The 24501-nt window shown below is 47.7% G+C and overlaps 1 protein-coding gene across 1 annotated transcript in view; it reads right to left on the minus strand.

The window, feature by feature from the left end:
• BTBD9 (BTB domain containing 9) overlaps positions 1 to 24501 on the minus strand; it is a gene marked incomplete at its 3' end in the record, with an annotated part of 275828 nt that overhangs the window by 70941 nt on the left and 180386 nt on the right. The window contains exon 8 of the mRNA XM_082249306.1: positions 23551 to 23740. Within this exon, the coding sequence (XP_082105432.1) occupies positions 23551 to 23740 (190 nt within the window). The remainder of the gene's footprint in view (positions 1 to 23550; positions 23741 to 24501) is intronic.

The following is a 24501-nucleotide window of genomic DNA, read 5'->3' on the forward strand; positions in this document are numbered from 1 at the left end:
ACACACAAAGAATGAAATGTTGCCATGTTTTTATTGAACACACCATGTAAACATTCACAGTGCAGGTGGAAAAAGTATGTGAACCCTTGGATTTAATAACTGGTTGAACCTCCTTTGGCAGCAATAACTTCAACCAAACGTTTCCTGTAGTTGCAGATCAGACGTGCTCAACGGTCAGGAGTAATTCTTCACCATTCCTCTTTACAGAACTGTTTCAGTTCAGCAATATTCTTGGGATGTCTGGTGTGAATCGCTTTCTTGAGGTCATGCCACAGCATCTCAATCGGGCTGAGGTCAGGACTCTGACTGGGCCACTTCAGAAGGCGTATTTTCTTCTGTTTAAGCCATTCTGTTGTTGATTTACTTCTATGCTTTGGGTCATTGTCCTGTTGCAACACCCATCTTCTGTTGAGCTTCAGCTGGTAGACAGATGGCCTTAAAGCGGAGTTCTGGCCACAGAATCGTTTTTTTTTTTTAAAAATACTTCCCAAACAGTGATCCACCGCCCTTTATATATCAGCTAATCCGGTTTTATAACAGTTAAATAACAGTTAGGCAATTATAAAATCTTACTTTATATAATGTTTGCAGAGCGCCGCCATCTTTGTCTGGGTCACCCGAGTCCGCAGTGGGGAAATGTCTGCCCTGCTTCTAGAGGGAGGAGGCCGGTGAATCCAGCGCAAAATCTCGCACATGCCCAGTACTATGCGATCGGCATAGTATAGGGATGCCTATCATTGCGTTATTTCCTGTTTGCAAATAACGCGATGAGAGGAGCGGCCGGCCGCCTACGTCACTGCCCATTGCATCCTGGGAGTGATGAGTAAGAGCTCAGGACGCATTGCGGGACAGGAAGTGATGGCACGGGCCGCGGCTGAGGAGGGAGGAAGTGGAAGGAAAGTTGAGTATATTATCTTCTGAAAAAAGGTAAGTAAAATAAAAAAAAAATGGGAATATCCAATTCTTTTACAGGTGACAATAAGGAAGCGGATGCCATAAAATCTAAAGTAACGATTTTGTGGCCGGAACTCCGCTTTAAGTTCTCCTGCAAAATGTCTTGATAAACTTGGGAATTCATTTTTCTTTCGATTATAGCAATCCGTCCAGGCCCTGATGCAGCAAAGCAGCTCCAAACCATTAAGCCCCCACCAACATACTTCACAGTTGGGATGAGGTTTTGATGTTGGTGTGCTGTGCCTCTTTTTCGCCACACAGTGTTGTGTGTTTCTTCCAAACAACTCAACTTTGGTTTCATTTGTCCACAGAATATTTTGCCAGTACTGCTGTGGAACATCCAGGTACTCTTGTGCAAACTGTAAACGTGCAGAAATGTTTTGTTTGGACAGCAGTGGCTTCCTCTGTGGTATCCTCCCATGAAATCCATTCTTGTTTAGTGTTTTACGTATTGTAGATTCGCTAACAGGGATGTTAGCATTTGCCAGTTACTTTTGTAAGTCTTTAGCTGACACTCTAGGATTCTTCTTCACCTCATTGAGCCGTCTGCGCTGTGCTCTTGCAGTCATCTTTACAGGACGGCCACTCCTAGGGAGAGGAGCAGCAGTGCTGAACTAATAGACAATTTGTCTTACCGTGGACTGATGAACAGCAAGGCTTTTGGAGATACTTTTATAACCCTTTCCAGCTTTATGCAAGTCAACAATTCTTAATCGTAGGTCTTCTGAGAGCTCTTTGGTGTGAGGCAACATTCACATCAGGCAATGCTTCTTGTGAAAAGCAGACCCAGAACTGGTGTGTTTTTTATAGGGCAGGGCAGCTGTAACCAACACCTCCAATCTCATCTCATTGATTGGACTCCAGTTAGCTGACATCTCACTCCAATTAGCTCTTGGAGAGGTCATTGGTCTAGGGGTGCACATACTTTTTCCACCTGCACTTTGAATGTTTACATGGTGTGTTCAATAAAAACATGGCAACATTTCATTCTTTGTGTGTTATTAGTTTAAGCAGACTGTGATTGTCTATTGTTGCGACTTAAGCCTCGTACACACGCGTTGAAAATCGGCAGGGATCTGGTGTGCAGGCTATAACATTTTTGTCCGCCGTCAAAACACGGCCGATTTTCGTGCAGTCAGTACAGATTTCGACAGAGAAAAATCTAATGAGCAAGACTGGGCATGCTCAGAGAAGAAAGAACACAAAGAAAGCAAACCAACACATGACATCACCAGGAAAGCAGCTAACCAAGCATAATATAAACAGCCAGGGAATGACATCAGCTCGTAAAACGCTCATCTCTGAAGTCTCACAACGCCCAACAAGCAAAATCCCATTAATTTCAATGGCCCCTGTTCACATCTGAGGGTTTTGTCGCCTGAAGCAAAATCCCCGAAGCTCAAAAAAGTACATGAGCTTCTTTTTTGGCAGATTACAAGCATTTTTGTTAGATGTCAATGCCTGCCTCCAAACACCTGCAAAAAACGCCTAAAAAAAGCCAGAAAAAACGCCTGAAAACGATACGCTCAGGTGTGAATGGAGCCTAAAACTGGTACTCTATCTATGGAGATATCAGATATCTATGTAGATATAAGGGGTCTAATGGACTCCCCTGCTTTCTGGCTTTACTAGTCAGGGTATGACTGCACTGAAACCAGGAGTAATGAAATCCTCCATGACTAAGGCCTGGGGTCAGGATGAAACACATTGGCTGTGTCTTCAACAGAACGGGGCTGAAGCTACTTTCATTCAGGATACACTCAGGCTTTTGCTGGTGGGCAGCAATTGGGGGAGGGGTTCTTTTCTCTTAAAGAAACCCGCTTCCGTCCTTATTGGTCACAGAGGAGATTGGGGGAACGGATCTACTTCCGTCTGTGCGAAGCAATCCTGGCCTCCTACCGTAGCCTCGGGCTCCCCAAATGAATTGGAGTGCTTGGGAACCACTGCAGGCCTTCCTTTGTAGAACTTAAAAAATTATCACTTTTACAATACCAGCCGATTGCCGCCTGAAAATAAAAATGGCGCCAAGGCCATAGCTTGTAATTGCCGTCTGAAAATAAAAATGGCACCAAGGCCATGGCTTGTAATTGCCATCTGAAAATAAAAATGGAGCCAAGGCCTTGGCGACTTTTTTGATTGCAGGCGGCAATTACAAGCCATGGCCTTGGCTCCATTTTTATTTTCTTATATTTGCGGCTCGAAAAAAAAAAAAAATGGCGCCAAGGCCATGGCTTGTATTTGCCGTCTGAAAATCAAATATGGTGCCAAGGCCATGGCTTGTAATTGCTGTCGGAAAATAAAAATGGTGCCAAAGCCATGGCTTGTAATTGCGGTCTTAAATTTAAAAATGTCGCCAAGGCCATGGCTTGTAATTGCTGTCTGAAAATAAAAATGGCACCAAGGCCATGGCTTGTAATTGCTGTCTGGAAAAAAAAATGGCGCCAAGGCCATGGCTTGCAATTGCAGTCTGAAAATAAAAATGGCGCCATGGCTTGTAATTGCGGTCTTAAATTTAAAAATGTCGCCAAGGCCATGGCTTGTAATTGCTGTCTGAAAATAAAAATGGCACCAAGGCCATGGCTTGTAATTGCTGTCTGGAAAAAAAAAACGGCGCTAAGGCCATGGCTTGCAATCGCCATCTGAAAATATAAATGGCGCCAAAGCCATGGCTTGCAATTGCCGTCTGAAAATAAAAATGGCGCAAAGGCCATGGCTTGTAATGGCTGTCTGAAATAAAAAATGGCGCCAAGACCATGGCTTGTAATTATTGCCTACTGACAGTTATATGTATGTCGGTCAGCAAGTGGTTAAGAAATGAACAATTTTATTATAATTTTTCAAGAATTAGAATGTTGGAATTTATGAATATTTTAGCGCCAAGCGCTTAATCAAAACTACTGAACCCGTCCCGCTTCCCTTGTGTATTAGCCTTCACCCCGCGTCGCTAAAATGGCGCGGCTGCCCGGATGGTAGTGACAGCGCAGCTATGAAGTTAAGTCGGAGTCAGAGTTGAGTTGGAGAGATGAGCGGGTCTACGGGGAGCCGGCATATTACACACGCTGAACACCGCGCCATTATTCTGCATGAGATGCCGGTTATGGCATGAATATTCACAAGATCGCATTAGACAGAAGGGCCAATTTCTGTGCCGCCTTCCCTAATCCTTCACAATATATTCCACATGAGCTCACGTCTGTGGGGAATTCGGAGCAGTCTGAGTCATAAGAATGCTTTACGGATGTGGGGGGACGGAATAAAAGGGCCGTCGCAGAACTGGCCGACTTTGAGCAGACCTATCGGTAGCTTCGCAAGTCTGCAGGAATATGTTTCGGAAACGCGGCGCTGCGCAGAATTGGCTTATAATTTTGGTTTGCACCGGTTATAATTGAAATACAGACAAGTGACAGTGTCTAGCCAAAGTCTCTTAAGGCCTGCCTGAGGGCTGCCGGAGGAAAAATAATCTCCTTAAAGTGGTTCTTCGCCCAGTTTGAAAAAAATAAAAAATTACTAATTAAAAAAACAAATTCTGTAGCTGCTGACTTTTTATAAAAGGACACTTACCTGTCCTGGAATTGAGTGCCACCCTCACCCCGGCTGGCTCTTCACAAGACAGGAGAGAGTCCGATGGGGGGGGAGGTTAAACAGGAGAGAGCCTGATGGGGCTGGGGTGACACCATGTTTTACTGCACCAGGTGACACCACTTCATGCTTCCTAAAAGCATCCTTAGCACCCTGCCTCAGTGCTCCTCTCAAGAGCCCTCAGTCCTGGTGCAAGCAGTAGGCAGAATTTTGGGAGGAGTTATGCCAATAATAAAATGCCTTGATGGGCGAAAGGAAGTCTGGGGGGAATGGATGTTCCTAGGAATGCTCTATTTGAATGCAGACTGCCCAAGGTAACGCCTACATTTGATACAGAGCCCCCATGACAAAGAATTGAAGCCTAAAGAATGAAAGGGGCAGGCCAGAGACCGTCAAGCTGGGGAGGAAAGGGCTAGATCCGTGGTCTCCAGCCTTTTGCCTGCCTTTATCCAGCATTTGGGGCACTATTCCTCCCACTGACACCAATGATGGGGCACTAATCCTCCCACTGACACCAATGATGGGGCACTATTCCTCCCACTGACACCAATGATGGGGCACTAATCCTCCCACTGACACCAATGATGGGGCACTAATCCTCCCACTGACACCAATGATGGGGCATTAATCCTCCCACTGACACCAATGATGGGGCACTACTCCTTCCACTGACACCGATGATGGGGCACTATTCCTCCCACTGACACCAATAATGGGGTACTATTCCTCAAACTTGCAATACTGATGTCTGATGACGGAAGGCCCAAGAAGCACTTAGCACCCGAGTAGAATGTGCTGTGACAGGGAAAGGTGGAACCTGACCTTTAATGGAAAAGGCCTGAGTCGCCATCTGTCTGATCCATCTGGAGATGGTAACCGAAGAAGAGCAGAAGCGGCCAGCCCTTTTCTCGGTCTGTCCGTAACCACAAAAAGTTAGTCTGACCTCCGAAAGGACTCAGTAGCTGCCAAATACACAGGAATCGCATTAACCCCATCGAAGGTATGCAAAGCAAATTCCTTGGGATGAGCCGACTTGGGACACAAGGAAGGCAACACAATGTCCTCATTTAAATGGAAGTCAGAGACAACTTTGGGCAGCAATGATGGACAGGGAAGAAGAACCACTTTATCCCTATGGACCACCAAATAGGGACTGCGACAGGATAATGCCGCCAACTCAGATACCCTGCGGGCCAAGGTAATATCCATTAAGAATGTCACCTTTTGGGATAACGTAGGCAAGGGAATCTTCTGAATATTCTCAAATGGAGGTTTCTGGAGAACCAAAAGTACTAAATTTAAATTCCATGGCGGCAAAAGAGACCGTACAGGTGGAGCCACATGTCGAACCCCCTGAATGATGGTACGAACTAAAGAGTGCGTGGCTAGGGGTCGCTGAAAGAAGATTGCCAGGGCAAACACTTGGCCCTTGATGGTAATCAAGGCCAACTTCGGATCAACGCCCTGTTGAAGAAAGGTTAAGATCCAAGCCACAGAAAAGGCTGGAGGATGAGTGCAAATCAACTCACCATGTGCGATGATATATCTTGCTGGAAGACGACTTCCTCGCCTTCACTATAGTAGGGATCACTGATCGAGATAGACCTCTATCCCTCAGTACCTGGCTTTCAATAGGTAAGCCATTAAAACCAGCGACTGTAAAGCAGGAGGGTAGATCAGCCCTTGGGACAATTGGTCTTCTCTGAGAGGAAGCCACCAAGGGACGTTATGGCCACCAGACTGATTGAAAGATCCTAGCCCTTGATCCCTTGCAGGAATTGCGGAAGAAGCCTGAGCCAAGGATGATACTGGCCTTACCATGGCCCTTGGACGCCTGCGGCATCAGCCAGAGGAACCCATGATTTCGCCATGAACCTCGGTATCCTTCTGGGGAGCCAAGCTTCCTAAAAGGAGCTGCATGTAGGACTGTGCAAACAGAATTGTCTTGAAGGTAGATACCACCAGACTCAGAACCTGTATGAAAAAATGGGAAAGAGAACTATCTGTGTCACAGCAGCCGGTGAATCACGGCCTGTGGTTCCTGAAGTTTGTCCAGAAGAAGGACTACCCTGGTCAGAATTAAAATCAGACCTAGGTAAATCAATTCCCTGGACAGGGATAGGGGGGACCTTAGGTGGGTGGGACATCACCTGAACCTTTGCAGGAATTAAATCTACACAAGGAGACTCAGGACCTAAAAAAACCTGAAAAAGACGAGCGTTGTCCCCCTTTCTGGGTACCCCCTAAAGAATCATTTCGTGGATCCCCTTGATGCTCATGAAGGAGGTCCACAAGGCTGGAAACCAGCGAAGATGTCCCCCCACCCCAATAATGGGTGAGGGCAGACCTTCATGCTGAAGGGGTCTTGTCTGCGGGTCCGGAGAAGCTAGCTTTAGGCTCATCAGACCAAGGATGCTTGGAACCTCCCAGGGAAAATTTGAAAGATCCATTTCCCTTATTCTCTGTCCCAGAAGCACAAAATAATTTTCTGTGTGCTGAGAAGGAGGGCCCCCTCTGAGACGAGGCTCCTTTCCTTTCTTAGACTATGGCAGGAAGGTACTCTTCCCCCCCCCCCCGTGATACCCTTAATTAAGTCATCCAGGGTAGCCCCAAACAGGTGATCGCCTTGAAAGGGCAGATCAATGAAAGCTTTCTTAGAGGCTTGGTCTTCGGACCAATTTCTAAGCCACAGCACATGCCTAATTACCACCACTAAAACAAAGTTTGGACAGCACAGGAGCTGTATTCAAAGCTGCATTACAAAAAAACTGCAGCCCATGGACCAACTGGTTTGCTAAATTCACATAAGCAGCAGGGACCTGCTTACCCCCCCCCCCCCCCAGGGCAAAAGCTTGGCCCATTCAGTTAGGGTCTGAGACACCAGGGCTGAGGCAAAGACTGGCCGCCATAGTACCACTGGCCGCCATAGTACCATAGAACCAGTCATAGTAAACATGCTGCATGCCACAGCCTCCGCTTTCCTGTCAGCCGCGTCCTTAACCACTTGCCGACCGCCGCACGACTATCTACGGCGGCGGTCAGCCCCTCACAGGCAAAGTGACGTAGGTCTACGTCGCTCGCCTGTGAGGGTTTAGGGAGCGAGCGCGCGCCGCCGGAGGCGCGCTCCCGCTCCCGCGTGGTCACGGACCTCCCCGCGCGTGTGACCGGCGGACCCGATCGCCGCCGGCCACTCTGTGATCGGCGGGGGAGAGGGAGAAAGTCAGGCAGCTTGTGTAAACAAGCTGCCTGTCATTCTCCTCTCTGTATGAGAGCTGATCACATGGATCTACTATGTAGATCCATTGATCACTCTGCATACAGTTGAAGCCACAGCCAATCACAGTTAGAATCACGCCCCTAGGGACACACACAGCCCCTCCCTCTCAAATAAAGTTAACCCCTTCACTACCAGTGTATTTTTACAGTAACAGTGCATATATATAGCACTGATTACTGTAGAAATGTCACTGGTAACCCCAAAAGTGTCAAAAATGTCAGTCAAGGGTCCGATCTTTCCGCCGCAATGTCGCAGTACCGCAAAAAAAATCGCAGATCGCCGCCATTACGCGTTAAAAAAAAAAACAACAAAAATGACAAAAATCTTTCCCTTTGTTAGTAAACGCAATAACTTTTGCGCAAACCAATCAAAATACGCTTTTTGCGATTTTTTTTACCAAACATAGGTAGCATAAAACAAATTGGCCGAAAATATTAAAAAATTTTGATTTTTACATTTTTTTTTGGGGGAATTTCATATAAAAAAAAGGGAAAAATATTGCTATTTTTGCAAAATTTACGCTCTTTTTTTGTTTATAGCGCGTGATCAAAAAATCGCACAGGTGATCAAATACCGCCAAAAGAAAGCTCTGTTTGTGGGAAAAAAAGGACGCCAAATTCGTTTAGGTACAGCGTCGCACGACCGCGCAATTGTCCGTTAAAGTCACGCAGTGCCGAATCGCAAAATACCCTCTGGTCGTTTAGCAGCCAAATCCTCCGGGGCTTAAGTGGTTAATGGACGGGGATTTCTCTACTGGATCATAGTAGCTTTGTTCAACCTGGAAACAGGAGGGTCCACCACTGGTGGACTAGTCCACTTTTTTTAAAAGTGACTCCTCAAAAGGGTAATGTACAGCAAAACGTTTGGGGACCACAAAGAGTAATTTTGGTTGTTCCCATTCCTTACAGGAAAAACTGTCAAAAAATTGCACATAAGGATCCCCTTTGGAGTGCAAGGTGACTTATGCATACCAAAATGACACAGCCACATCCGTGGCTACATCAGCCGCATCCTCCATTTTTAAAGTCTCACGCACTGCAGTGAGACTGCTGCAACCATGTAGGAAACATCCTCACTATCGGATGGATCTGGGGGTGCGATATTAATATTAAGCCCCCCATGGACGGGCGGCATCAGGCTCAGAATCATGCCACTTCCACCCGGGACACTAAGGACTGCAGGACCACCGTCAGTGCAACCATGGGAAGCGGATTACCTAGAGCATAGAGGGGGGGTTATATACCAAGCCAAGGACGGCCCATGGGGGTAGTCAGGTGTTTTTTGTTCTACCTTGTCCGACTCCTGGAGGAGGCAATATAACCCAGTAGTTATGATTTATGGAGCGCTGGGTCTGTCGACAAAACAAGAATATAGGCGACTTGGTACAGCTTTTAATGCACACTGAGAAGCTCACAGTGTGGACTGAAATAAAAGTAAGCTGAGGAACCAGTACAACCGTTAAAGACGGAGGATTAGGCTTCAAGACTAAACATCGAAATTCTTGCCTAAGCCCACTGAGGACAGGATCTCTTTAAATATTACCAAGGCATGGCATTACCGCTAGTTATTCTAGCAGCCTACACGGGGAGAATGTAATGGCATCGGAAAGGATTCATTTGTCACCATTAATCCGTGCATTAAACACACCGGCTCCACGGAATCACTTTCAGGTTTGGGTGTTGAAGAAAAATGAAACATTTAAAGCGTCGGGGATAAGTGACAAGAACGGTCCCTCTGCCTCGGGGGGAAGGGGGGGGGGATCTCTTCACGCAGCCCTGAGCTGTTTATCTCGTAGGAACTGAGGAACGCACCGCGGCGCTGAGCCGTAGAATAAAAAAAAAACGTAAAACCGCCGTATAAATCGCGCTATTTACATTCATTACAATAGCACTTTTATCACCTCGATCGGCTGAAAAGTAGAAATAAGACGGAGAAGAGGTTTATGTGGCCACTTATCTTCCAGAAGCTTCTTCTAAATGTTTCATGTCTTCCAGACGCACTCCTAAATTGCGTGCCAGCCACTCAGCTGCGGATAATGGACGCGCTCGCCACTAAATTTCACACAAAAGAAGATTTTTTAAAAACGCCGTAACCTTTCCTGGTGCTCGGCGAAATGGAATTTGGATGGCGCTTTGACCAACACTAGGAGTGGGTTTTAGCTTGAGGGAAAGCGAGATGAGCGAGGAGAAGGTTGAACGGCGCAAGTATCCTTAAACCCATGGTGCCCAACCCGCGGTCAGAGCCAGAGTGTATCCTGTCCTTACTCTCTGACCCTCATTTCCTCTATTAGGTCTGCAGTCTCTGACAGTCTTCTCAAGCATTACATACACTACATTAGCAAAAGTATTGGGACGCCTGCCTTTACACACACATGAACTTTAATGTATATATTAAGCTGCGCTAACAATTGAAACAGTCCATGTGAATGTCCATAGATGAAAAGAAAAAAGATGACCCTGGTGCAGGTACCGCTTACCAGATTCCAATCATTAAAGAGCCAAATGAGTAGAGGCAGGGTCTTCAGATATGGAACACAGCAAGCTTCAGAAGGGCTCCAATATGAATCTCCTCAATAGTGTATGGGTAAAAAGGAGAAAAACGACACCATAGTGTAAACCAGTAACAGAAAGTGAATAACAAATGAGTTGTGACTTGTGCAGGTACCGCTTACCAGAAGTAGCAGATACTGTAGCCAAAATGATGGGAACCGAATCCGCAGACCTCAGAAAATAAGCAGCAAGCCCGTACCGTAGTGATGCAAATCTCCAAGGATAAGTTTAGACAAAAAGGAAAAAAAAGGCAAACGCCATAGCGTAAAACCATAAAACAACTAATGATGACACCCAAATGGTGAAGCTAAAAATCCAATATTGATGAATAGTGACAGCCACCACCGAAAAGGATAGGATCCCCTTAATGACTGAACCAAGAGGATAAATCAATAGTGAGATAAACCGCTTACCAGATGGACTAAAAAGTAGACATATAATAGAACCTAAAGGGCACCAGTGAGGATGGGTACTCTTACCAGCTCCAGGTATTGCATGAGCGGGGGTTCAAAGTGACGCCGGACAACACTCCTGATAGCGCTCAACCAACCAGGCTCAGGGAGGGATGCAGGTTACCCGAGAAATGAGGAGGGGAGACGTCACACCTACCTACTTGCTGTGAAGGACGGGCGAGCGGAGCCGTCCGGCCGGCGGCTGTTACCTCCCTCCAATCCCTCTCATCTACGTTTTTGACGTCTGATGTTTGTAAGTGCAATATATTTTTTTGTGATAATAAATAGTTGTTGGATTTTATGCTATGGCTCTCCCCTCCTCATTTCTCGTGAGTCAGAGGTCCCAGAAGATTGCAGGGAGGGAGGGGGGAGAGGAGAACTTCCGTTCAGGGCGCCGCGGCGCTCCGAGCGGAAGTGGGAGCGGGTACCTGTCAAAACTAGGTACCCGCCCTCCCCCCCCCCCAAAAAAAAAATGACATGCCAAATGTGGCATGTCAGGGGGTTAGAATACCTAAAGCGGAAGTTCCACTTTTGTGTGGAACTCCGCTTTAATTTGTGCACTGGTTCAAATCATTTGGTGGAGGGGGAATTATGGTGTGGGGTTGTGTTTCAGGGGTCGGGCTTGGCCCCTTAGTTCCAGTGAAGGGAATACTTAAGGCGTCAGCATACCAAGACATTTTGGACAATTTCATGCTCCCAACTTTGTGGGAAGAGTTTGGGGATGGCCCCTTCCTGTTCCAATATGACTGCACACCAGTGCACAAAGCAAGGTCCATAAAGACATGGATGAGCGAGTTTGGGGTGGAGGAACTTGACTGGCCTGCACAGAGTCCTGACCTCAACCCGATACAACATCTTTGGGATGAATTAGAGCGCAGACTGCGAGCCCGGCCTTCTCAGCCAACATCAGTGCCTGACCTCACAAATGCGCTTCTGGAAGAATGGTGAAACATTCCCATAGACACACTCCCAAACCTTGTGGACAGCCTTCCCAGAAGAGTTGAAGCTGTTATAGCTGCAAAGGGTGGGCCAACTCAATATTGAACCCTACGGACTAAGATTGGGATGCCATTAAAGTTCATGTGCATGTAAAGGCAGGCGTCCCAATACTTTTGACAATATAGTGTATATTGAACATTACGTACGGCCCTTTGGATGTCAGGGGCCATGTTTGAGGCCCCTTTTAGCTCGTAAGATAATAATCACCGATTTATGTGTTCCTTTCACTAAGGGGACCATCTTCAAAAGCGGAATGCGAAGGGAAGGACAGTGGGCAGTAGGTTCAGTAAAGGAGTGAGAAGGGAAGGTCAGTGGGCAGTATGTTCAGTAGAGAAGTGTGAAGGGAACGACAATGGGCAGTAGGTTCAGTAAAGGAGTATGGAGGAACAAACAGTGGGGGCTATGTTCAGTAGAGGAGTGTGAAGGGAATACCATTGGGCAGTACATCCAGTAAAGGAATGTTACAGGGTATGACAGTGAGCAGTATATTCAGTAGTGATGTGTGAAGGGAATGACAGTGGGCAGTATGTTCAATAGAAGAGTGAGAAGGGAAGGACGGTGAGCAGTATGTTCAGTAGAGGAGTTTAAAAGGGAATGACAGTGGGCAGTTTGTTCAGTAGAAAAGTGTGGAGGAAAGGACAGTGGGCAGTACAAGGACAGTGGGGATTGTTCAGTAGAGGAGTGTGAAGAGAAGGACAGTGGGCAGTATGTTCAGTAAAGGAGTGTGGAGGGAAGGAGAGTGGGAAGTAGGTTCTGCAGAGGAGTAGAGAGGAAAGGACAGTAGGCAGTAAGTTCAGTAGAGGAGTGTGAAGGAAATTACAGTAGGCAGTATGTTCAGTAGAAGAGTGTGGAGGAAAGGACACTGGGCAGTATGTTCAGTAAAGGAGTATGAAGGGAATGACAGTGGGCACTATGTTCAGTACAGAAGTGTGAAGGGAATGACAGTGGGGACTGTTCAGTAGAGGAGCGTGAAGGGATGGATGGTGAGCAGTATCTTCGGAGTAGTGTGAAGGGAAATGACAGTTGGGACTATGCTCAGTAGAGGAGTGTGACGGGAAGGACAGTGGGCAGTATGTTCAGTAAAGGAATGTGGAGGGAAGGAGAGTGGGAAGTGGGTTCAGTAGAGAAGTGGGGAGGGAAGCACAGTGGGCAGTATGTTCAGTAGAGAAGTGTGAAGGGAATGACAGTGGGTACTGTTCAGTAGAGGAGTGTGAAGGGATGGATGGTGAGCAGTATGTTCGGAGGAGTGTGAAGGGAAATGACAGTTGGGACTATGTTCAGTAGAGGAGTGTGACGGGAAAGACAGTGGACAGTATGTTCAGTAAAGGAATGTGGAGGGAAGGAGAGTAGGAAGTAGGTTCAGTAGAGTGGGAAGGGAAGCACAGTGGGCAGTATGTTCAATAGAGGAGTGTGGAAGGAAGGACAGTTCGCACTATGTTCAGCATAGTGTGGATGGAAAGAGAGTGGGCACTATATTCAGTAGAAGAGAGTGTAGAGGGAATGAAAGTGGGCACTATGTTCAGTAGAGGAGTGTGAAGGGAAGGACAGTGAGCAGTATGTTCAGTAGAGGAGTGTGAAGGGAATGACAGTGGGCAGTATGTTTAGTAGAGTGTGAAGGCAATGACAGTGATGACTATGTTCAGTAGAGGAGTGTGAAGGGAAGGACGGTGAGCAGTATGTTCAGTAGAGGAGTGTGAATGGAAGGACAGTGGGCACTATATTCAATAGAGGAGTGTAGAGGAAAGGACAGTAGGCACTATGTTCAGTAGAGAGTGTAGAGGAAAGGACAGTGGGCACTATGTTCAGTAGAGGAGTGTAGAGGAAAGGACAGTAGGCACTATGTTCAGTAGAGGAGTGTAGAGGAAAGGACAGTAGGCACTATGTTCAGTAGAGAGTGTAGAGGAAAGGACAGTAGGACTATGTTCAGTAGAGGAGTGTAGAGGAAAGGACAGTAGGCACTATGTTCAGTAGAGAGTGTAGAGGAAAGGACAGTGGGCACTATGTTCAGTAGAGGCGTGTAGAGGAAAGGACAGTGGGCACTATGTTCAGTAGAGGAGTGTAGAGGAAAGGACAGTAGGCACTATGTTCAGTAGAGGAGTGTAGAGGAAAGGACAGTAGGCACTATGTTCAGTAGAGAGTGTAGAGGAAAGGACAGTAGGCACTATGTTCAGTAGAGGAGTGTAGAGGAAAGGACAGTAGGCACTATGTTCAGTAGAGAGTGTAGAGGAAAGGACAATGGGCAGTATGTTCAGTAGAAGAGTGTGAAAGGAATGACAGTAGGCAGTACATTAAAGAGGTCAGTAAAAAAAAAAAAAATCTTGAACTTCCCTACTACTTCCTCTTCAACATCCTTAGAAAGCCTCCTACTTTGTGACTGGAGCATTGTCATTCATCTTCCATCACCCCAGAAGTGCAGGTTTATCATTCACTCAAATCTGACATTTCCGTATCACAATCTCGTCACCGCCGGCCTCTCTGATGTTTGTCATTAGTGGAACATGACAGCGTGCGGTGCCCCTGGTGGCTCAATTATAGGGGATTTTGTTTTTACATTTTAAACAAGTGGCAGAGAAGAGCAGACAGAGGCAGAGCAGCATGCAGACTGACTGCAGACACCTAATGATAGCAGACTGACACATAAGAGCGGAGCAAGGCTCCCCGGCACATGACAGAAAGCACACATTTCACGCTCACATTTCTCATGCTCAAAGGGAAACTCGTGCTTCACCCACGCAGGGCAAAGCAACAGGCGCGCTCTAATGTCGGCTCCATCAGCTGCAGACACCTACCGACTCTCCGCTCCTCCGCCGCCATCCACTTTGTAAAAGGATTTTTATTTCCTTTTATTTGCAAGTCGTTGGTCTCGTTTGTTTGTGCTGATCCCTCCAGGTACTGAAAATTTGCCTTTAGAACCAAACTGCTAGAAAGATATATATAGGAGCTGCCTTTATCTACAAAAGGAGTTCATTTCTGTCCATCCAGTCCTGAAATTTGCACTGCTCTGCCACAAAAACACAGCCCTGTCTGACAGGACGGGAGACCTGATTTTTAATCTGCTGTGGTTCAGTAACACTTATAGGTTTTTTCCCTCCCCCGCCCAGCCTGTGATTGGAAAGAGCAGCAGCAGCCTGATGAGCTCATTTCTGTCACTTTGCTCTCTCCTAATGTCATCATGTCCCCTGTTAGGTCACGAGCAATGCAGAACAAATGATTGGCTCCTTGTGCTGCTTCTGGCTCTCCAAGTGCGAGCTTTGCTGTACAGGGACTGCAAGAATTTAAAACCAAGTCAAAATTTAGGTACTTGCACTGCTTGCATGTAACCCTTTTACTGTCACGAATATACAATATTTTACCAAAAGTACTGGGACCAGGGCCGGGACAAGGTGTGGCCAGGAGGGGCAGCTGCCCTGGGCACTGTGGTATTATGTGTGGTTTGGGGGCATCCTGGGCCGGGACAAGGGATGGGCAGCTGTGATATCATGTGAGGTTTGGGGGCATCCGGGGCAGGGACAGGGGGTGGGCAGAAGGAGCGGCTTCCCTGGGCACTGAGATATCATGTGAGGTTTGGGGACATCCAGTGCCGGGACAAGGGGTAGGCAGGAGGGGCGGCTGCCCTGGGCACTGTGGTATCATGTGAGGTCTGGGGCATCCAGGGCCGGGACATGGGGTGGGCAGGAGGGGCCCTGGATGCCCTGGGCACTGTGGTATCATGTGAGGTTTGGGGGCATCCAGTGCCGGGACATGGGGTGGGCAGGAGGGGCCCTGGATGCCCTGGGCACTGTGATATCATGTGAGGTTTGGGGGCATCCAGGGCCGGGACAGGGGGTGGGCAGAAAGGGCGGCTTTCCTGGGAACTGTAATATCATGTGAGGTTTGGGGGCATCCAGGGCCGGGACAAGGGGTGGGCAGGAGGGGCGGCTGCTCTGAGCACTGTGGTATAATGTGAGGTTTAGGGGCATTCAGGGCCGGGACAAGGGGTGGGCAGGAGGGGAAGCTGCCCTGGGCACTGTGGTATGTGAGGTTTGATGGAATCCAGGGCCGGGACAAGGGGTGGGCAGGAGGGACGGCTGCTCTGGGCACTGTGGTATCATGTGAGGTTTGGGGGCATCCAGGGCTGGGACAGAGGGTGGGCAGGAGGGGGCGGCTGCCCTGGGCACTGTGGTTTCATGTGAGGTTTGGGGGCATCCAGGGCCGGGACATAGGGGTGGGCACAAAGGACAGCTGCCCTGGGTGCAATAGTTTATTGCAGGGATGGGGGCACCCTGAACCTAACCCTAAGGGAAGGAAGGGGGGGGGCGCAGTTTGGCATCGTTGCCCTGGGTGCTGGATGGCCTTGTCCCGGCACTGATTGAGACGCCTGCCTTTACACGCACATGAACTTTAATGGCATTCCAGTCTTAGTCCATAGGGTTGGTTGAGTTGAGTTGGCCCACCCTTTGCAGCTATAACAGCTTCAACTCTTCTGGGAAGGCTGTCCACAAGGTTTAGGAGTGTGTCTATGGGAATGTTTCACCATTCTTCCAGAAGCGCATTTGTGAGGCTTGCACACCAGCATGTGTAGATCTGACATGACTGCTGCCAATTCAAAGCCAAAGCTCTCCACTGAACAGGGAGCACAAGTTTTCCTAACAGCAGTGCTATAGGTCTGACTCAGCTGGGGGCATGCCTGACCTCTGCGGAGAGACCGCTGCTTCCCACAGTGAGCAAGGGTCTCATGTGGCAGCATGCTGGCAGAGGACGGGCTTTTCTACTCAGGCTGAAAGAAAACGATTTGCAAGACTTTGCGCATCTTTTAGTTTTGATGCTCCGGCCATGTATTTAGCGGATTCAGTTCAGCGCTTTGCTGGTAATTAGTTGGCAGTTCTCCAATCTGAAGGGGGTTTTATTTTCTGTTGGCGTCACACACCTTGTACATGTTTGTAATGATGCAGAATCTCCATTAGTAAATTAAATCACTCAGGTACACAAGAGTCTGCCGCTTTCATCCACATTGGCAAGACTCTGAGCCTGGCACAGGAACAGAGGAACTGTAAACCGCAATCACTGTGCAGCTCTGCTAAGCAGGAAGCAAAGCCTGCATATGAAATAAGCAAATATGGCTGACCATTGCACAGATTCATTTACAAATCACACATCAGCCCCTGCTGCAGCCTCTCACCTTGTGATTTGCTACAAAGTTACAATGTTGCAGTCTGATCTCTGGGGAGAGGAGACTGAGGAAATGCTTCTTCCGACCTGCAGCAGACGGATGACATCTCAGCCTAGGTAGTTACAATGTTGCAGTCTGATCACTGGGGAAGGGTAGACTGAGGAAATGCTTCCTCCGGCCTGCAGCCGACTGGTGATATTATCTAAGCTTAGGCAAAGTTACAATGTTGCAGTCTAATTACTAGGGGAGAGGAGACTGAGGAAATGATTCCTCCGTCCTGCAGCAGACTGATGACATCTCTGCCTAGGCAAAGTTACAATGTGGCAGTCTGATCACTGGGGAAGGGGAGGTTGAGGAAATGCTTCCTCTGGCCTGCAGCTGACTGATGACATCTAAGCCTAGGCAAAGTTACAATATTCAAGTCTGATCACTGGGGAAGGGGAGATTGAGGAAATGTTTCCTCCGTCATGCAGTAGACAGATGACATCTAAGCCTAGGCAAAGTTACAATGTTGCAGTCTGATCATTGGGGAAGGGGAGATTGAGGAAATGCTTCCTCCGTCCTGCAGTAGACAGATGACATCTAAGCCTAGGCAAAGTTACAATGTTGCAGTCTGATCACTGGGGAAGGGGAGATTGAGGAAATGCTTCCTCCGTCATGCAGTAGACAGATGACATCTAAGCCTAGGCAAAGTTACAATGTTACAGTCTGATCACTGGGGGGCTGAGGAAATGCTTCCTCCTGCCTGCAGCAGACTGGTGACATCATCTCAGCCTAAGCAAAGTTACAATGTTGCAATCTGATCACTGAAGAAGGGAAGATTGAGGAAATCCTTCCTCTGCCTGCAGCAGACTGATGACATCATCTCAGTCTAGGCAAAATACCTGACTGGAGCTCAAGAATGGCTTTTTAATGATAAAAGGTAGAGTTTTTCAAAAAATGTATACTATATTGTATACTTAAATGTATGTATTAATATTGTGACATATGAGGAATGTGTGCCTGCAGACTTGCACAGTCACTGAGAGGTCCACCTTATACTGTATGTGCACAAATACGCACAATGTAGAGTTTTTACCCCCCACTGCCCAAATTACCATTCTATTGACATTTTTTATTTTATTTTTGATAAATAAAACCTTTTTGTTTCCATTAATATTTTAGTCTCCGTAGTGTCATCACTGGGTCTCTATGTAAAACAGGCAGGTCATACCTGGTGAGAGGGGCTGTACCTAGCTTGTTAAAAACCTCACAGCCCCCCCCCCCCCCACCTCACTACTCCTATCAAGAGCTCTCAGTCCTGATGCAAGCAGTTTGGCAAGCTATTGGGAGGAGTTATGCAAACAGAGAAACACCTGGATGGGTGGGTGTCACCTGGAGGAGTGGGCATTCCTAGGCAGGCTGTACTTGCATGTAGACCAACCGAGGTAACGCCCACTCCTCCAGGCTGACACCCACCCATCAAGGAATTATATCTGCATAACTCCTCCCAAGAGCCCGCCCACTGCTTACATCAGGACTGAGGGCTCTTGAAAGGAGTGGGTATCAGCCTGGAGGAGTAGGCATTCCTAGGCAGGCTGTACTTGCATGTAGACTATCCTAGGTAACGCCCACTCCTCCAGGCTGACACCCACCCATCAAGGCATTATATCTGTATAACTCCTCCCAAGAGCCTGCCCACTGCTTACATCAGAGGACTGAGGGCTCTTGAAAGGAGTGGGTATCAGCCTGGAGGAGTAGGCATTCCTAGGCAGGCTGTACTTGCATGTAAACAAACCTAGGTAACACCCACTCCTCCAGGCTGACACCCACCCATCAAGGCATTATAACTGCATAACTCCTCCCAAGAGCCTGCCCACTGCTTACATCAGGACCTAGGGCTCTTGAAAGGAGTGGGTATTCCTAGGCAGGCTGTACTTGCATGTAGACCAACATAGGTAACGCCCACTCCTCCAGGCTGGCAACAACCCATTAAGGCATTATATCTGCATAACTTCTCCCAAGAGCCTGCCCACTGCTTAAATTAGGGACTAAAGGACTCTTGAAAGGAGTGGGTATCAGCCTGGAGGAGTGGGCATTCCTAGGCAGGCTGTAGGTGCACGAAGACCAATATAGGTAACGCCCACTCCTCCAGGCTGACACCCACCCATCTAGGCATTATATCTGCATAATTCCTCCCAAGAGCCCGCCCACTGCTTACATCAGGACTGAGGGCTCTTGAAAGGAGTGGGTATCACCCTGGAGGAGTGGGCATTCCTAGGCAGGCTGTACTTGCATGTAGACCAACCTAGGTAACGCCCACTCCTCCAGGCTGAAACCCACCCATCAAGGCATTATATCTGCATAACTCCTCCCAAGAGCCTGCCCACTGTTTACATTAGGGACTAAAGGACTCTTGAAAGGAGTGGGTATCAGCCTGGAGGAGTAGGCATTCCTAGGCAGGCTGTACTTGCATGTAGACCAACCTAGGTAACGACAACTCCTCCAGGCTGACACCCACCCATTAAAGCAGTAGTAAACAACTGTTTTTTTTTTTTTTTGGCAACCAGCAAGGTAAAGACAATGTGCTAGTATGCATCCCATACTAGCATATTATGTGAAAACTACCAGAAAACAAAACCCTCCAGCGCCACGCTGTCACAGCTGAGAGGGCTTCCATCTTCACCTGGTCTTCCTTCTGGGTTTTCGGACTCCAGCTGTATGAGCAGGAGCCGCCATTTACGGCACAGGACTCTGAAGGAACGGCCCGGGTGGAGCCCTATTTTCAGGACATGGAGGGGTAGGCGTTCCTGGGAAGGCTGTATTTGCATGCAGACCAACCTAGGTGATGCCCACATTTGATGCTTAACCTCCATGATTAAAAAAAAACTAAAATCCAATGAATGAAAAGGGCAGGCCGGGGCAAGGCTAGATGATGCTAGATGTCCTCCAGCCAGGAAATGAGGCGGAGCTCTATCTGACTTGCTGCAGCTTCTAATGCACATGGTGAGAAGCTCAGAGTGTTCAGTGAAATCAGAAGAAACCCTTATAGTCTAGAAGAGGAGCCGCTACAACTGTGCAAGACTGAAGGGAAGGCTGGAGGTCAGATTTACTCCCTGGATACAGGTGATAAAGAATCTATAAGGGGAGGGGGGCTCGGAGTTCTTCAGGGTCTTTGATCCATCCAATAAAACCTGAATCTGTCTCGCAATGATGAGACGGAGTTTACGGGAGGTTTGGTGTTCGTCCAATTAATTGGGAATCTTTCCCAGGATGACAGCAGGATGAGGAACAACCCAATGAGGAGTAGCCGAAGCGCGGAGTGATGGGTCTATAAACTCTTCCATTAGTTATGACGCCATCCCATAATTTTTTATCTTTACAGGATTTTGTTCTTAAAATTTTAATGTTTTTTAAATGGCATGAAAATGATGTAATTATTTCCTAATTAGCCGGTTTTAGAGCATATTGAGTATAATTCATCCCTATTGCCGGGGAGCGTTGGCGGGATGGGAGAGGAAAGTGAGCAGATGATGAAAGAAGACTGTAACCTGTCCGAGCCCAAATCTCATCATTACTCCTCATGGGCCGTATTTAAGGACATGGGCCCTATTTCCAGGACATGGGCCGGACTCCCAGGACATTGGCCCCAATTTCCAGGACATGGGCCCATATTTCCAGAACATGGGCCGTACTCCGAGGACATGGGCCCCAATTTCCAGGACATGGCCCATATTTCCAGAACATGGGCTGTACTCCCAGGACGTGGGCCCATATTTCCAGAACATGAGCCACATTCCCAAGACACCGCCCGTATTTCCAGGAAACGGCCCGTATTTCAAGGACAGGGCCCTATTTCCAGGACATTTACGGCTACAGAGCAGGGGGCGCCGGCGGGCCACTTCTGCTGTGATTAATCAGCCAATCGTCGGTAAATCAGAACGCAGCTCTGCCTATATAAACAAGGCAGATCTTCGTTCTGAGGGAGGGAGGGATGGGATTGGTGTTCCTGCAAAGCAGGTAATAAAAATCTCTCTCTTCCCCTAGTAAAACACACACTACACAAATAACTGGATTTTTGTCTTACAGTAAAATCTTTTTCTCTGATGTTCATTGACAGACATAGCTCCATATGTTTGACTCTGGGGTTATGCTGCTCTCGATAGGAGTATCTCACAAAAGTGAGTACACCCCTCACATTTTTGTAAATATTTTATTCTATCTTTTCATGTGACAACACTGAAGAAATGACACTTTGCTACAATGTAAAGTAGTGAGTGTACAGCTTGTATAACAGTGTAAATTTGCTGTCCCCTCAAAATAACTCAACACACAGCCATTAATGTCTAAACCGCTGGCAATAAAAGGGAGTCCAAAATGGGCCCAAAGTGTCACCATTATTTTCCAGCACTGCCTTAACCCTCTTGGGCATGGAGTTCACCAGAGCTTCACAGGTTGCCACTGGAGTCCTCTTCCACTTCTGCAGGACGACATCACGGAACTGGTGGATGTTAGAGACCTTGCGCTCTTCCACCTTCCATTTAAGGATGCCCCACAGATGCTCAATAGTGTTTAAGTCTGGAGACATGCTTGGTCAGTCCATCACCTTTACCCTCAGCTTCTTTAGCAAGGCAGTGGTCATCGTGGAGGTGTGTTTGGGATCGTTATGTTGGAATATTACCCTGTGGCCCAGTCTCCGAAGGGAGGGGATCATGCTCTGCTTGTTGGCATTCATGGTTCCCTCAATGAACTGTAGCTCCCCAGTGCCGGCAGCACTCATGCAGCCCCAGACCATGACACTCCCACCACCATGCTTGACTGTAGGCAAGACACACTCTTTGTACTCCTCACCTGGTTGCTGCCACACACACTTGACACCATCTGAACCAAATAAGTTTATCTTGGTCTCATCAGACCACAGGACATGGTTCCAGTAATCCATGTCCTTAGTCTGCTTGTCTTCAGCAAACTGTTTGTGGGCTTTCTTGTGCATCATCTTTAGAAGAGGCTTCCTTCTGGGACGACAGCCATGCAGACCAATTTGATGCAGTGTGCGGCGTATCGTCTGAGCACTGACAGGCTGACCCCCCACCCCTTCAACCTCTGCAGCAATGCTGGCAGCACTCATACATCTATTTCCCAAAGACAATCGCTGGATATGACGCTGAGCACGTGCACTCAAACTTCTTTGGTCCACCATGATGAGGCCTGTTCTGAGTGGAACCTGTCCTGTTAAACCACTGTATGGGCTTGGTCACCGTGCTGCAGCTCGGTTTCAGGGTCTTGGCAATCTTCATATAGCCTAGGCCATCTTTATGTAGAGCAACAATTCTTTTTTTCAGATCCTCAGAGAGATCTTTGCCATGAGGTGCCATGTTGAACTTCCGGTGACCAGTATGAGAGAGTGAGAGCGATAACACCAAATTTAACACACCTGCTCCCCATTCACACCTGAGACCTTGTAACAGTAACAAGTCACGACAACCGGGAGGGAAAATGGCTAATTAGGCCCAATTTGGACATTGTCACTTAGGGGTGTACTCACTTTTGTTGCCAGCGGTTTAAACCAGAGCCCATTGACACTGGCCCAAAAAACGATGAGTTGATAGATTATCTTATTATTACTGATTGATGTATTAAGCTTGTTTCGAAAGAATGTAAGTATAACATGTAAATGAGAACAGACGCATTCCCCAATTCAACACTCTTCCCCATGACTAAGCTCCAGGGGGTGGAGTGCAACGCGTTAGGGGTGTGGCCTGGTCGGAATTCAGGCTGAGGTTGCCACTCCAGTCATCTCTGTAGGACACCACAGATGTGCGACTTCCAGGGACTTTGGTTCTTTCCTTCAACACTCTGAGTCGTCTGACTCCCACTGTTTCTGAAATCTTATATCAAATGTTGCTCAACTCAATGGTGACATTTCCCTACAGTAGTTTGTGTCTCTGCCTCTCTCACAATGGTGAGATTTCCCTGCAGTAATTTGTCTCTTTGCCCCTCCCACAATGGGGAGATATCCTCCAGTACTTTGTGTCTCTGCCCTTCCCACAATGGTGAGATTCCCCCCAGTAGTTTGTGTTTCTGCCCCCCCCCCCCACAATACTGGGAATCCCTGCAGCAGTTTATATCTCTGCCCCTCCCACTACAGTGAGATTTTCTAGCAGTAGTTTGTGTCTCTGCCCAACCCACAATGGTTAATTTCCAAACAGTAGTTTGTGTCTCTGCCCCTCCCACAATAGTGAGATTTGCCCGCAGTAGTTTGTGTCTCTGCCCCTCCCAAAATAGTGAGCTTTCCCCACAGTAGTTTTTGTCTCTGCTCATCCCACAATGGTAAAATTTCCCAGTAGTAGCTTGTGTCTCTGCCCCTCCCACAATGGAGAAATTTCCCAGCAGTAGTTTGAGTCCCTTCCCTGCCCCTCCCACAATGATGAGCGCAGTAATTGGAATACACCAATACCTATTCTCCCCTTATTTTTTTGTTTATCAAATAAAAAAATTTGTAAGTGAATGTCATTTCATTTGCGGTTCAATAGGATTTCATTGGGAGTCTTATAATTACAAGATACATGGATAACATTTAGTAAGAATTTGAAGCATTGAATCATCTCCTACCTGATAGAGCCAATCATATATGGCTGGGCCAGCTGGACCACAATGGCACCACTGCCAAGCTGGTGGCAAGTGTAACCCGAGTCCCAGTCGTAATTCTTGGTGTCTCCGTTCAGGAGGGCGTTGCGGCTCCGACTCACACCTTCAATCACGCTGGCTGATTCGGTGATGGTGGCCACGTTTTCTGTGGGGACTAAAGAACCAAAAAAGAGAATTAGGGAGGAAAAACTTAGGAGACATTCAGTGGGAAGGTTACAGAGTCAAACATAGTCAGATCCCCCCCCCCCCCCAATCCCTACTTGTCTCTCTCAAGCACCCGAATCTTCCCCACCTCATGCAGACTATCACACACCACCACCTGAACAGGAAGAATTGTATGCCGAGTGGTGACCTGACACCGTGCGTTCCATGCTCCGTACAAAAACTCAGCATAACCCAGCCTGGAGAGGAAAGGAACACCAAGGGGCTGCCCCACCTGTTTGTATACCTCTATGTTAAAAGGGCAGCAAAGCAGAAAATTGTCCATAGTCTCCTCCTCACCTGCACATTCCTCCCGAGGACAAACACGATCCATCTCACGGCGGTATTTCAAATTGCCCTGAACATAGAGCCTCCCGTAGAAGCACAACCAGGCCAGATCCCTAAATTTAAGGGGGGCTCTAGCCAAGTTAATAGTCTTAACCCTTCCTTCAAAATTGGGCCTGGGAAATCCCTTAAGGCCAATGGGTCATGAAAAACTTCACTCAAACTCAGGTCATAAGGACTTTCCTTGGAGCGGATCTGAGATCTTCAGCCGACAGTCACCACTGCCGCAGCAACTTCAGAAAGCGACATAGGCTGGAAGCTGACCACGATGACCCCTGAGATTCTTTATTGGCCACCTTCTTCCCAAAGTCATAAAAAAAGCCCTAAACCAAGAACTAAACATGCCTGCCCATGCAGGAGGTTCCACTG

Source organism: Pelophylax lessonae (genome assembly GCF_965119305.1).
Source record: "Pelophylax lessonae genome assembly, chromosome: 3".
Lineage (NCBI taxonomy): Eukaryota > Metazoa > Chordata > Amphibia > Anura > Ranidae > Pelophylax > Pelophylax lessonae.